Source organism: Gossypium hirsutum, chromosome A03 (assembly GCF_007990345.1).
Source record: "Gossypium hirsutum isolate 1008001.06 chromosome A03, Gossypium_hirsutum_v2.1, whole genome shotgun sequence".
NCBI classification, from domain to species: domain Eukaryota; kingdom Viridiplantae; phylum Streptophyta; class Magnoliopsida; order Malvales; family Malvaceae; genus Gossypium; species Gossypium hirsutum.
The window spans coordinates 339,193-354,180 of record NC_053426.1 but is presented as its reverse complement, the minus strand read 5'-3'; the positions used below and the strand labels follow the sequence as shown (position 1 = coordinate 354,180).

The window sequence follows — 14,988 nt, the reverse complement described above, 5'->3', positions numbered from 1 at the left end:
AGAATCCCAAATATCAAGATATAGAGAGAGATTAAAACCATAATTCCAAGTTCGAGTCATTTTGGACTTGGGTGATTCTAGTTTGAGGCTTGAGTTGATGGGTCGAGTCATTTCGTGCTTGGATCATTTCGAATTACAATCATTTTTATGTCATTTCAGGTTTGGGTTATTTTGAGTTTAAGCATTAACTTTCAACTTAAAATCATTTTAGGTTCAGGTCATTATTTTATTTTACAATCAGTTCATATTTGTGTTTGTTGAGGGGGTTGGCTCTCTTTTGAGAGAAGTCTTTGAGGTGTCACCCATCAAGTAGTTGACCGGACCCTCGAACGAAGGTATTACGTACGGAATGTCTATGCTTGATTTTAGGCCCAAGGTTGGCTCCCTGACTCTAAGGAAAACTCAAAAGGGTTCAAAGTATTTAGGGAGAGCCTAACCACCAAGGAAATGTTTAGCATATGGTCTTGATGGGGTTCGAACCCATACCCTTACCCACTAATGCCATGGGTTCCAACCCTACCAATATAAGATATTTAGTTTTGGTTGGTTTACTTGTCCAAACTTAAATACCTAAGACTTATATTTGGGTCAGATTAGATTGAAACAAATATAAAATATGATAATGTAATATGTGTAAATTCGACCCAAACTCAATCCAATCTGATTTATTAACACCTTTAATCATATCCATGTTATTGTAAAAAAATCCCACTTGTTACAATATTCTTCCATATGTATTATTATTATTTTCTTCATATGGAAAGAATGGCTCTAGTTAAGATGAATCCAAATTTAGTGAAAAAAAGAAAGTAAAATATTTAAACAAAGCAACTGCATAACCTGTTTCTTCATTTTCTTACTGAAATTTGACACTATTGTTCCATTTGCTGCTGCTGCTGAAGGTTGATTAACTTAAAGTACGGTCCATTCCGATTTTCGATTAAGCTCGAATGTGTCCCTTGCTCAATTATTCGTCCACCCTGAATGACCGATATTCGATCCGCATTTTTAATTGTCGACAGCCTATGAGCCACCATTACCGTTGTTCGGTTCCTCATTAACCGGTCGAGAGCTTGCTGCACCACGCGCTCCGACTCGACGTCGAGAGCACTAGTGGCTTCGTCGAGCAGCAAGATTTCGGGGTTCTTGAGGACAGCTCGAGCAATGGCTACTCTTTGTTTCTGGCCACCCGAGAGTTGTACCCCTCGCTCGCCGACTTTTGTTGAGTAACCTTCGGGGAGGGAACTTATGAAACTATGTGCATTGGCGAGTTTAGCCGCTTCGACCACTTCAGATTCAGATGCTCCTTCTTTGCCGTATAGGATGTTTTCGTATATTGAAGTGGCGAAAAGAGCTGGTTCTTGTTGGACTAATCCGATATGTTTCCGAAGGGATTTGAGCTTTAGTTTCTTAACGTCTCTGCCTGCAACAATTTAGCAAATAAGAAACCAATAAAAATGACCGTGTCTTTAAATTTCGGAGAGTGTCGGAGACAAACTTACCATCAATCATCACTTTCCCAGATGTTGGATCGTAGAACCGAAGTATAAGAGCAAGAACTGAGCTCTTACCGGATCCGCTTTGTCCCACAAGCGCCATACTCTTCCCTGAACGAACTTTCAGATCAAAATCCTTGAATATCACCACATCCGGTCTCGACGGATAACTAAAGTGAACACCCTTTAGCTCAATGGTACCTTCCACATTTGTTAGCTCTTCGCCAGCATCCCCAACAACCTGCGTCTTCCGGTCCATAATCTCGAACACCGATGCCACCATTTGGTTCCCTTTTAGAAGGTCCGGGACCAGTGCCAACGTTTCTCCCATGGCTAATGCCGTCACAATCAACACCATGAACGATTTCATGACCGATTTAAAGCTAGCTAGCTCCTTCCCCATTAAAACAGAACCATACCTACACAAATTATCAAAACCAAAAAACTTATGCATATGTATATGTATATGTTTATGCATATGTATGGCTAAAACTTTGATACCATAAGGCAAGGCCATAAGATGAGAAGATGAAGAACTGGGAAATCCCATAGAATATCCCTGCAATTTGACCACGTTTAAATGAACGTTCCGAAGGCTCTATGAGCTCACGGGCATAAAGATCAAGGATCTTTTCCTCAGCGCAAAATGCAGCGACAGTTCGCATATTACTGACAGCCTCGCCGGCGATCATGTTTGCTTTTAGATATGCTTTGCTCAAGTTACCGCCGTAGCCTTGCATGAATAGTTTCTGAACCATACCAAGAACAACATCACTATATGTATATGTATATGTATATGTATATGTATATGAATGGTGGGAAAGGGTGTTCAAACCTCGCTAATGTGACCACTTATGATCAATGGAAAAGTGGCCAAGATAATAAGTGTGATTCTCCAGTTTAAGATGAATGCAATGATGAAGGCAGCAATGACCAAGCCTACGTTTTGTATGAGAATCGATGTCCGGTCCACGACTACACCTCTTAGAAACGTGGCGTCGGTTTCGAGACGAGATGCAAGCATGGAACTTGCGTTGTTTAAGTCATCGAACCATCCAATCTCGTTTTTCAAGATGGCTGCAAATCGTAGTCATAAGAGGAAAATAAGAATCGAAACATCGTAGGAAAAGAAAAGGCTTGGTCTCATATTACCTGAAAACATCCCTTCACGCACACGAAGAGTGAGTCGTTCTCCCATGATGCCAAAACATAGGTGCTCTATTGCATGAACGATGACCGTTATGACAGAAGCACAACAAAACAGGATGGCGATCTTCTTGACTTCGTGGCACGTTGTTTCCCAGTCCATGTAATAGGCTACGAGAGCTTGAGAAACCCCGAGAGCAAATAGAGGCATTTGAGCTCCGGCAATCAATGCGGTAACGGTACCAAAGAACCCATAATACCAGTCAGGTCCTATCATAGAATACAGTCTTCCAGGTGAAACATAAGGTTGTTTCCCTGCATCGATTCCATCAGCACCAGCACGGCTAACTGAGTCTCTTTCAGAACGAAAACTTGCACCAAAGCTCGTCCTTGTTCGGGATAATTCTCGTGAATAACTCACACTATAAAAGAAAAGGAAACTTCTAATTAATGAACTCTTCACTATAATAGCATTCAAGAAACATGATAAGAGTGCCTGCTTTAGTATGAAAAGAACGAACAAGAAGCCCTGGATTTCACTGGTTCGGGATTTCTAACTCGCTGCACCGTAATACAAAAAGCTCATCAAAATGATCCAATTGAAAATATACCTGAGTGGCCTACTTAAAGTAGGACCTTGTGAAGGGTAGCGTTGCAAAGGCGATGTCTCTTGATGCTGAACGAGCGAAGAGTAAGTACTGTTCGGGTTCGAAATAAGCTCATCATGAGTACCGGTTTCAACAATCTTCCCATTTTGAACAACAGCAATCACATCTGCATTCCTAATAGTAGAAAGCCTGTGAGCTACCACCACCGTCGTTCGCCCCACCATCACACGATCAAGTGCCTCTTGCACACTCTTTTCGGATTCTGCATCAAGGGCACTCGTTGCTTCATCGAGTAAAAGAATAGATGGATTTTTCACTATTGCCCGAGATATCGCAATCCTTTGCTTCTGTCCACCTGATAGTTGTATTCCTCTTTCACCAACCTGAGTCTCAAATCTATCAGGGAGATTGTTAATAAAGGCAATGGCCTCAGAAAGTTTTGCGGCACGCGTTATTTCATCGACTGTAGCATCGTCTTTTCCGTATAGAATGTTCTCCCTAATGGTAGTAGCAAAAAGAGCAGGCTCTTGATTAACCAAACCAATTTGTTGTCTAAGCCATTTGAGGTCAAGGTCCTTGATATTATTCCCATCCAACAATATTTCTCCTGCAAGTGGCTCGTAAAACCTTTCGATTAATGATATGACCGTACTTTTCCCCGAGCCACTCCCTCCGACAAGAGCTACAATCTTTCCAGTAGGTATGTTAAGGCAGAACCTATCGAAGATGACCACATCGGGGCGAGACGGATAACTGAAAGATACATTCTTGAGCTCAATGTTCCCCTCCACTTTGCTTAGTTTACGGCCCGTTTTCGAGCTGGTTTTACTAACTGTGTTCCTCTCTATCATCTCGAATATAGGATACGCAGCTGCCCTTGCTCGAATAAACGCAGATATGTCTGGTGCCGCTTGTCCTAACGACCTGAAACAGAACAAAAAACCAAGTAATAAACATACAAAGATCCAACCGGTAAGAATACTAAAAATTCAAGTTGCATATCAGTGTTTGTGAAATGTCCTCAATGAAGAAAAGGGACTTACAGGCCAGAAATGACAACATTAAGCATTGTAGTGAAAGAATCCCCACCATTTGCGATGTTTTTATGAACAACAATACTTGTGAACCAAACAAGCAATGCCCACGAAACGAAAAGCACACAATGCAGTGAACCAAGGCCAAGACCCTTTGTTAACCCAGCTTTTTTACCATATGTGTATGTGTTCATCAAAGCATCCTTGTATGATTTCACAGCCCTTTCTTCCCCTGCAAATGCTTGTACTGTTCTTACATTCCCAATCACCTGCAAAATTCAAACAAATTATATTAAAAGCTTCAACTTTCAGCAGTGGCAGATAATAACTTGAGGGGGGGAATTGAAAAAAAATAAAAGAATTGACCTCTTCTGCAATTTCACCAGCTTTGACATATGAGTTTCGAACTCGAGCAATGAGACCAGTGGCAACATAAGCATAAATGCCACCAGCAAGGGCTATCAATGGGACTATGGAGAGAGTTACAAGGCTGATTTGCCATACTCTAGCAAAGCCAATGCTGAAACCTGCTATGAATCTGCTTATATAATGCATGAAATTCCCAACCTGCCATCATCATCTTTCATCATCATAAACAATTCTTTTTTTGTTTGGCTGAAGAGAATATCGAGAAAGAAAATTTCAAAATACAGAGAAAATAAATCGTTTGAGATATCATCATAAACAAATTAAACGCAACAGTTTCGTTTTACATGCATGCATTTTCTTTAAGGTTTAATTATGCCCCTAGCCCTTATACTCTTAGTAAGTATGAAATTTAGTCACTCTATTTTTATTTCATAGAATTTAGTCTCATCATGTATATGCCATGTATGGTTTTTTGTTCGTCGGGGCTCCCTAAAATGGGAAAATATTACATTGGTTTTTTATATTTTATAAAATTATAAATTTGTAAACGGTCAAATTGCACTTTCACCCCTAAAATGATAAAATTTTAATTTAATCATTTAAAAATTATAAAAATATAAGCTACTATAATGATGAAATTGTATTTTAGCTCTCATAATAATACATAACTCGATTCTGACCCTCCCCAAAAAAAATAATTCTCGCTTCACCCCTAATTTGATTTTACGTTGTAGTTACTCGAACATATATTTGTACTTATATTGTACTTGTGTAAATATTTAAATCCCAATTGATGATACTATTAATGTATTTTCATTATATTTGAATATATATAGCATTGTAACATTCAAATGTACGAATCACAATCTTATGGGTTAGAATTTAATTTTAATTGCTGTTAAAAGTAAAAGGACCAAATTTTAAAAGTTTAAAGAATACAGGGATTGAGAGCATAATTAGACCTTTTTTTTAGCTTTAAAACAAAACTAGCTATTCCACCCTCACAATATAACATTTCTTCATTTAAGTACAAAAGGTATAAATTGGAGATGGGTATTTAAATTAACTTGTAATTATCAAATTAAAACCCGAATATTTTATTTTTTTCATTTTGGTTTAAAATAAAAAGTAATTGAAAGAAGCAATCAATATTCAACAACCATCCCTATCCTATATGACCATTATTTTTAAGATTTGCTGTGACCAAGCTGACAAAAAAGTATATACATATATAATTATAGAACCCCTTATGTAGTAAATCACCCAACAAACCAACCACTTATAAATGCTAGTAAGTGTTGCAAATTTCATTCAATTTATACATTTATAAAGGCAAAGTTTTCAACTACTTTCTTCCTTGGTCATTGATTTCCTGGTTAAATTACATTTTTTTGTCCCTTTACTATATTCAAATTTGATATTTAGTCTCTATACTTTAATTTCGCATAATTTATCCATTAACTTTTATAATATCATTAATTAGCTCTCCACCTAACTATTTTAATCAAAAAGCTAACAAGAGGCAGAATGTAATCAGGGCTAGGGGCTTTGACCCCCAAAATTTTGGAAAATTATCATTAAGCCCTTCAAAATTTTTAACAATTTTAATTAGGCCCTTATAAGTTTTAGAAATTCTCACTAGGCTCTTAAAATTTTGAAAATTTGAATTAGACCCTCAAAAATTATGAAAAATCTCATTAAGCACCCAAAATTAAATTTCCCAAATTTTTATAATTTTAATTAAGTCCCGAAACTTAGTGGTAAGATCTACCACTGATGCTTACATTAATTTTTTTTTTAATATTCTAACTCATCACGTTGACTTGGGTTTCTTTTAGTGTAAAAAGTTTTTTTTTTTTCAAATCACGTCAACATTTTAATTAGAATAGTTAACTATGTTAACCACTTGGATTATAACTAACAACATTATAAATAAAAAATCAAATTTCACCAAAATAAAGTGTAAAAACTAAATCTAAATAAAGTAGATGGATCAAAACCATAAATTAACCTTATATTTCCCTTAAAGAGGCTTGAGTTTTGAAAAAAAAAATTACCTTCTCAGAAAGGGCATCTTGAACAACAATAATGTCACTTGTAATTGCAGAAATGACCTCTCCAGTTGAAGCTTCTGTGTCAAATAAACTTATATCTTGATTTAGCATTGATTTTAGATATGCCATCCTCATTTTTGCCGCTTGTCTTTCTCCGGTATGCATCCAACAAGCCACCTCTATAATTTCATATTAAAAGTTATTTGTAAAATACAATAAAAAACGGTCGGCTGAGTCTTAACTCAGTTGATATCATTTTTGTTTGCAATATTTGGAAGATGTGCAAGGTAGAAAAATGTTTTAGGAGGGCCTAAATCAAATCATAATTTGGGGGGCAGGGGCAGGGGCAAAAGGTAATTTCAAAATTATATCAATTTATAATTTTAAAACTTTTAAAAGGACATAAAAGCAATTTTGCCATTTAAGGGGGGCCAATGCTACTGCCCCTTAGATTCACCCCGTGAAGATATTCTTATTTAGGGATTGATTGGGGTTATGGGTAGTCTAGGAATATGATCAACCAAAAGTAAAATTTGATTAATTTTGGTTAAATTTTGATTTTAATCCCTCTATTATATTTGGAATTTAGAATTTAATCCCCCAAGCTTAATTTGGCCTAATTTGATACCAACTTTTATAATATTATTAGTTTTTCCAACTTTGATTTTCTTTTAAAAAAAGTTTTAAGCGTTAGACCGTCATGTAAATTTATTTTTGGTTGAACATAGTTAATTGAATTTTTCAAGAAACCTATGTGACCAAATAACAATTAAAAATTATCACTTTAACCATACCAGTTAGCATTGGCTTCAATTTAGATCTATTAATAAAATTAAAAAAGTAGAAAGATCAAATTATACTAAATTAAAGTAGAAGGATTAAATCCTAAAACTTAATATAATAGAGGGACTAAAACCAAATCAATTGATAAAGTGTTTTCACCTCAGGCAGAGAGACAGACATTAACGTACCTATCCATGATGAAAATAAAATAGCGACACTGAGATATACAAAATCCAACGAATACTGCAAAAAAAAAGAAAAAGAAATGCATTATATTCACTTAAAAATATTATTCTCAGGTTGGTCCGTTTAAAGGTTTATCGAGGGTGGGCCGGTTCCTTTGGAAAATTTTTATCAGGTAATCGATTATACCTCTAACAATCAGAGGTATTATTCCTGTATCGGGATTTTGTCCTTAGTCTTTATGGAGAGTTGTGTACGGTTACGGAAGGGGGCAGAGACGAAGCCAGAAAATTATTTTAAGGGGACCAAAGATGAATCATAAATCATTGGAGGGGTCAAAGTGTAATTTTATCATTATACTAACATGTAACTTTATAAAAATTTAAGAGATTAAATGACAAATTCACCATTTTGCGGGCCAACGCCATTGCCTACCCCTTTGTCTTCATCCCTGGGAGAGGCACTTCGGTTGATGGAGATACAATCAGCAATAGCTCATGGGAAAAGTGTTAGTAGTTGGTGGTTCTAATTCCCCCATGCGCATTCTCTATAATTAACAATACGCACAATACTACCACATTTCCCATGAACTCTTGCGGATCGTATCTCCACTAATCAAGGTGCCCTTTCAAGGAACAAATGGGTAGACAATAGCCTTACCACCCCCTCAATGGTAGATTTGTCATTTAGTTCCTTAAATTTTACTAAATGGCATGTTAGTATAATGATAAAATTACACTTTAACCCCTAATAATTTATGATTTATCTCTAATCCTCAAATTAATTTGCTGGTTTCTTCCTTGCAGCCCATTTTGCAACCGTACATGACTCTCCATAAAGATCCTACTCGACAGACAACACTTCAAACGAACCGACTCACCCTCAACCCGACTTGAAATTTACCTTTGCAACTTTATGAGAAGCTTCTTTAGGGAAAAGATAAGCCATTCCTATAATGTTAATCAATTTGCCAAAGAAAATGAAGAAAACAGGCACCGAAGCACCATGCACACATGCACCTAGTGATCCCAATCCCATTAACACATGGTCATAAAAATCAGCAAATGAAAACAGCTTCAACAATGGAACTTTCCGTTGCTTCTTCTTCTTCTTCGTGGCATCGCCGTCATCATCTCGGTCGCCGGAAAATGAACCGGCCGGAGGTGTCATTTTTTTTTTGTTGTATGAAAAATACAAAAAGGGATATAGAGGAGTTTGTAAATAATGAATGGAATATAATAAGGAAATGGAGGAGCGGTATATGTGTGAAGTAGATGGAACCTTTTATTGCAATCTTAAACGAGCTGTAAAAAACAGTTTCTAAGTGAAGTCTCCTTTCTGGTGTGTGTGACGGTTGAATTAATAATGATGAAACATTAAAAAGGGTCAAATTTATAGTTTTGGTCCATTTATTATGCTTAAATTTGCAGCAAAGACCCTGGGTTCTTGAGTATCAAGGTTCGATGCACAATTGCGATGCGTAGGTCTTCAGTCTCACCAAGTGAGTATATCATGTGTGGGTTTTGTTCGGTTCTTTCAGATTTGGTTTGGTTCAGTTCTTTGTCTGTTGTGCTTTATATTAATTTAATTCTATATTTTAGTTGGTTGCGGATATATTTATACTTGTATTGTACGTATTCTTGAAAATCTTATGTTTATAATAGTGAAACTTCCAAAAAAAATTGATTCTCCTTTATATGACACCATTTGTTAGTTGAAATGTTTAGATCTTCTATGAAATTCATTTTTTACTTTATGGAAATTGGGAAGTTGGTCAATTTACTTTAATTTGTTAAAAATTGATCCTTATACTTTATGAAAATCGAGAAGTTAATTACGTTGTTGTTAAAAACAAAAACTTAAATAATTGATTTTTGCTTATATAAATTATTCAACAGTTGATTTTTGCAAAGAATTTTGAGATTAGCTTCTCTGTTTTCGTAAAAAAAAAGGAGAACCAAGCTATGACAAATTAAGTAAAGATACTTATCAATTTTCATAAAGTAAAAGGATGAACTTTGTAATTAGACTTAATATTCAACACCATTAGTTATTTTTTCAACTCATCATGTAGACATTTTCTTTTTGTGTATTGAAATAGATGTGTTGAAAGAAAAATATATGTGATAATTTTAATTGAAATAGTTAACAGTAGTATTAAATTATATGTTAAATTAATGTATAAAGATTAAATTTCAAATTCTAGCATAATAGAGGGACAAAAAAGAAAATTCGACCAATTGTGTATCAAGTCTCTTTCTTTTTTATCTTCTACATTCTCTCTCTGAAATAAATTTAGCATCAAGAGTTGGTTGGATCTGAGGTTTGAACCTTGTTTGCCTTGCTTTGATATAACAGTAAATGAAACATCCAAAATGGTCAAAATTTTTTGTCAGTCCTTATATTTTGATAAATTTTGAAATTTAATCCTTTTTAAAAGTTAAAAATTCTTTAGTATTGTTAGTATTTACTGTTCAAAATTTTCCATCAATAAATTTATGCAATCATACCAACTTTAGAAATAAATCATTATGAATTTAATAATTATAATAAATAGTAAGTAAAAAATAAATAAAAATTATTTTTAACTCTTTATAGAATATAGGGATTAAATTTCAAATTTTGTCATAAGCACCGGGACATATTCAACCACCTAGGATTTATGGATCAATAATTTTAGATTGATTTAATGCAGAACCTATTTATAATAGGTTGTGCTATTTATAATTGCACATACTAATAGTGAAGAATCATGAGGGATTATATATGAAAAGGTTTAATTAATGGTTAAAAAGATTATCATACGGTTTAATATCAATGTATAAATTTATATATCGACAATGTATAATACGTAAACAGGGGTGAAGACAAGGAGATTGGCAATGGCTAAATTGGAAAGTTGTTTATATAGTTCCTTCAATCATTATAAAGTCACAAATTAGTGTAATGATAAAATTGCTCTTTCGCCTCTAAATTTTTTTTTTAAAGTTTAACTTCTCGATTTTCATAAAGAATAAAGAACGAAATTATGACAAATTAAGGTAAAGATACAAACTTCTTAATTTTCGTAAAATAGAAAGAAGAACTTTTGAGAAAAAAACAGAAAATCCGTTCAATTTTTATGAAGTCGCGAGTTAGTATAATTTTAAAATTATATTTTGGTCCCCAAAATTTTTTATTCATTTCTGATTGCCCTAAAATAATTTTCTAGCTTCGCCTTTATACCTAAACCCGTTATGAATACAATGTAGAATATTTGACCTTATGGTTATAGAGAAATTGAAATTTATGGCTATGAAGGGAACAAGTTTAGGCTTGGTGGTTTACAAAAGGGGCCATTGAATCAAATGCATGTCATTGCTAGTGAGGTGGAAGTCCATAAATACCTAAAATGGCAACTTCTTGTTTTTTAAGTTTCTTCTTTTCAATCCAATAACATCATCATTTGAAAATCATATTAAGACTCTAATTATTAAAAAATATTTAAAAAATAAGAAGGAGAACGACGTTTTGAGGAATAAAACTATTCCAAGTTAATAGGCTTATCTCATACACTCGATCCTAAATCCCTTCCAACATTACTCACTAGAATAGAAACTAAATTAGTCGAAAAGATATTCCAAACATGGTAATCCGCTTGTGACAAGGTTGTCCGAGCAATCCAAATAGTAACCTTGTTAGCATCTCAACATATCCAACATAAGGGTTCGATATTCAAAATACTTTGGGAGAAAGGAACATAAAGCAAGAGGGTCTTTTTATTTAATTTTTTTTAAACGAAGTGAATTTTTTTTTCATTACTTAATATACTTTTAAACAATTTAAGATAAAATTTTACAGATTAACATATTTATTTATAGTTCCTGCTTCTGAAATATTCTTTAGCATGCAATGACAAAGAGTACTCTAGATTACTTCAAAGCAGGGGTATGCAATGGTGTTGTCTCCGTCACTAAAAGAAACTTTTCAAAATGGTAAAATTATACTTTAATCCCTTAAAATTTATGATTCATCTCTGTCACTTCAACTAATTTTTTGGTTTTGCCACTGCTTAAAAGTGGAATTGTTAGAAAGACATACAACTATGCAAAAGTCCACTATTGGTATATCCCAGAGAGGATGGCTTGGAGTTTCAAAATAACCAGTACCCTTTTCACTTTTCTTAATCAACTATCATTTCCATTACTACCACCCACCATTGCACTTATTTTCCGACATCTATTTCATCCTTCTTCCCCGTCATCTCTCTCTACGATACTTTGTTTTATTTATTTATAACATTTTCTGACATTATTTTATTAATTTTATTATTTGTCACTAAATCAAGTATTGTGCCTATCTGTTAGTGTCATGTGGAGAACTCCTAAGTCATGGATTTTTAAAGTTTTAGCTTTTTCTCTTGGGCCATGGGCTTCTCATTTAAACCAACAATCATATCATTTGGTATTACAAATTTTCACAAGGGAAAAAGGAATCCTTCAATTATTCAATTTTGATGTGGAAATCTACCCAACTATGCATAAACCCATGTGTTTGCATTTATTTCAATTATAAGATTTTCATAAAAGCAGCACAATTATGAAATATAGCAATTTCATTAACCCAGTAGGTTGCGGTTTAATATCAACATTTTGAGGATATAATTAGAATGTTTTAAAATTTGAAAACCAATTTAAAATAAGGCTCATAGTTTAAGGATGTTTATTGCAATTAATTCATGATTTTAATAATACTTACATAATTGTGAATATTTTTTTTTTACCATGATGCTTTGAAATCATATGTGAAAAGCAATATAACATTAAAATAAGTATACTTTATAGCAAGGATGAAGCCAAAAGTTTATTTGTAGGGATCAAAATTAAATTATAAAATTTTAAAGGGGTTAAAATACAATTTTATCTTTTTATATGTATGTTATTTTAGAATTTTAAAGGGATTAAACTAAAAAAATTAATCTTTAAGAGAGGTTAAAGTGTATTTTTACCATTGAATTAACTTGTAATTTTAAAAATATCGAGGGACTAAAATGATAATTTTTCATTTGAGGGGGACATGGTGCCAAGGCCCCTATCTACCCCTTAGTGTCCTCGTTGCTTTATAGATAAAACTTTGACTCATAGATGACAAATTATTCTGAGTTTCAATTATTTCTATTTTTTTTATTTTCATTACTTTAAATTTGTTATTTTAATCGTTGAATTATTTTTCAAAATTAATTTACTTTTATTATAAATTATACATATCTTATTTAATTAATAAAAATATTTATTTTTGAGGTTGTAAAAACATATTATTCAATAAATTAAATATAAAATATAAAATCACATGTAACCCTTTTGAAATTAGTTGAACCCTATAGACTTTGTTATTTCAATTCAAATTAATTTGTATATTAAATTTAAATTAAATAATAAATATATGAAAAAATTTAAATTTAAAATGATTTAATTTAAAATTTTTAATTATTAAATTTAAATTAATGATTCGAATATAAAAAATAATTTTAATTTAAAATAATTTAAACTGAAAATAACTTCTCTAAATTAAAATCAATTCGAAAACATTGCTATCAATTTAAACCCTAGTTGGGTCCAAGGGACAGTTGTGGGTTCATGCAATCAATTAATGTTGTTTATCTGACATCAACACCGTACATGTGATTCTTTTCATGTTTCATCAAAGTCGCTAAGTGCAATGTCTTGCCAGAGAAATTATTCGCTATGGCTCATTTGGGAAAAGCAGTATTTATTTTCGAGATTTATTTTGTGTAATTATATGTATAAATTTTTAAATTTTATTATATGTGATTATTATGTGTAAGTTTTAATTTAATTTATTAGTTTTAGTTGAGATTGTATTGATTTTTAATCTGTTTATGTTGTAATGGCTTGATTTTATTTTGTGGATAATCTGTTTATAATAATTTAATATTTATGATTACTCGAATATATATTTATATTTGTAATTTAATCGTAATTTCTTACTATAATTCAAAAAGAAAATTAAGGATTTTGTTTATTTATGGGTAAAATACACCTAAGATCATTAAAATATGACTCGACTTAAAAAAGTTACAAAATGGTTATTGAACTATTCAAAAATTTTCATTTAAGTTATTAAGTTGTTAAAATCGTTGTTCTATGACCTTCTTTGTTCACGTCGTCTGCACTTCTCTTCTACAGTTCAGTTTTTTTCATGAAACAGCTTTGAACGTTTCGAATTTGCGAATTAAAATCCAAACTGTTTTCTTCTCCGATCCCCAACATTGATCGTTAGATCAACTTGGATCTAAGATATGTTATTCTACTTGTCAATGGGTACTGATCTACCTATCGATTATCGAATCATACTTGGCTCTAGCTAGCAAAACTTACAAAATAAAAATAAACCTTAGCAGCTAAATAACTTAAATAAAAAATTTTAAATAGTTAAGTAACTTAAATAAATACTTTTAAATAATTCAATAACTATTTTTAAATGTTAACAAACTGTCCGTTCAATTCAAAAAATCTGGAAATTGACTTAATCGACTTCATTTTTCTAAAAACCAAAATCAACTAGCTTTATGAATAAAGCCAAATAAATCGAACTGGCTTTAGATGGTCAGTTAACCGACATTATTTTTTTTTTGTATTGGGTTTGAGTTTATATGATATAATTAGGAGTACTTAATTTTAGACATATTTATGAGTTGGACTATCTACTCAGGTCCATTCGAAATTTGGGAAGATTTGGGTAAAAATATTTGACTCGAAAAATGAGCTTGGTAAAAATTTATTCTCAATTAAAATATAGGTTGGGCTTGGGCTTGAACATTCAAGTCCCAAGCCCGACCAACTTAACTCATTTTTAAGTTTATAATACTTTATATTATATACTTTTTATATATTATGTAATTTAGAACACGTTAAAAAATAAACCTATACTAAATATATAATACTACTCTAATGTAAAATATTAAAATAATATTATGATTACTATATAAGAATTTTCAATAAATAAAAAATGTATAAAATCATCAAATATTAAAATAAAATAAAAATTTTAAAATGATAATAATATGAGCAGGCCTAAAATAAGCTTGGGTTAGTTTTTTGCAAATATAGGCGGGTTTGAGAAAAATTTTAAACTCATATTTTAGCCCGAGCCTAACTTGAAAAAATATAAAGCATATTAATATCATACTTAGGCTTGGCCCAAACCAGCCGATGAGCACCTTTACTTATTTTTTTGGGGTTTGGGCTAAGGTAATAATATATATATGAATATAGGTTGGATTTAAATATTTTAAAATAATAAAATTTTAAAGTCG

General features: G+C 32.4%; 1 protein-coding gene across 1 annotated transcript; it reads right to left on the bottom strand.

Annotated features, from left to right (window-relative positions):
- Positions 1–640: 640 nt before the first annotated feature.
- Positions 641–8,886, bottom strand: LOC107942025 (ABC transporter B family member 2-like). The gene is made up of 11 exons (NM_001327458.2): positions 8,577–8,886; positions 7,679–7,733; positions 6,711–6,886; positions 4,651–4,851; positions 4,294–4,553; positions 3,254–4,174; positions 2,649–3,064; positions 2,332–2,573; positions 1,998–2,245; positions 1,503–1,915; positions 641–1,423 (listed from the first exon to the last, which is right to left on the bottom strand). The coding sequence occupies exons 1-11, from the start codon at positions 8,841–8,843 to the stop codon at positions 873–875; spliced, it is 3,750 nt and encodes a 1,249-aa protein (NP_001314387.2). The 5' UTR covers positions 8,844–8,886; the 3' UTR covers positions 641–872.
- Positions 8,887–14,988: the final 6,102 nt, after the last annotated feature.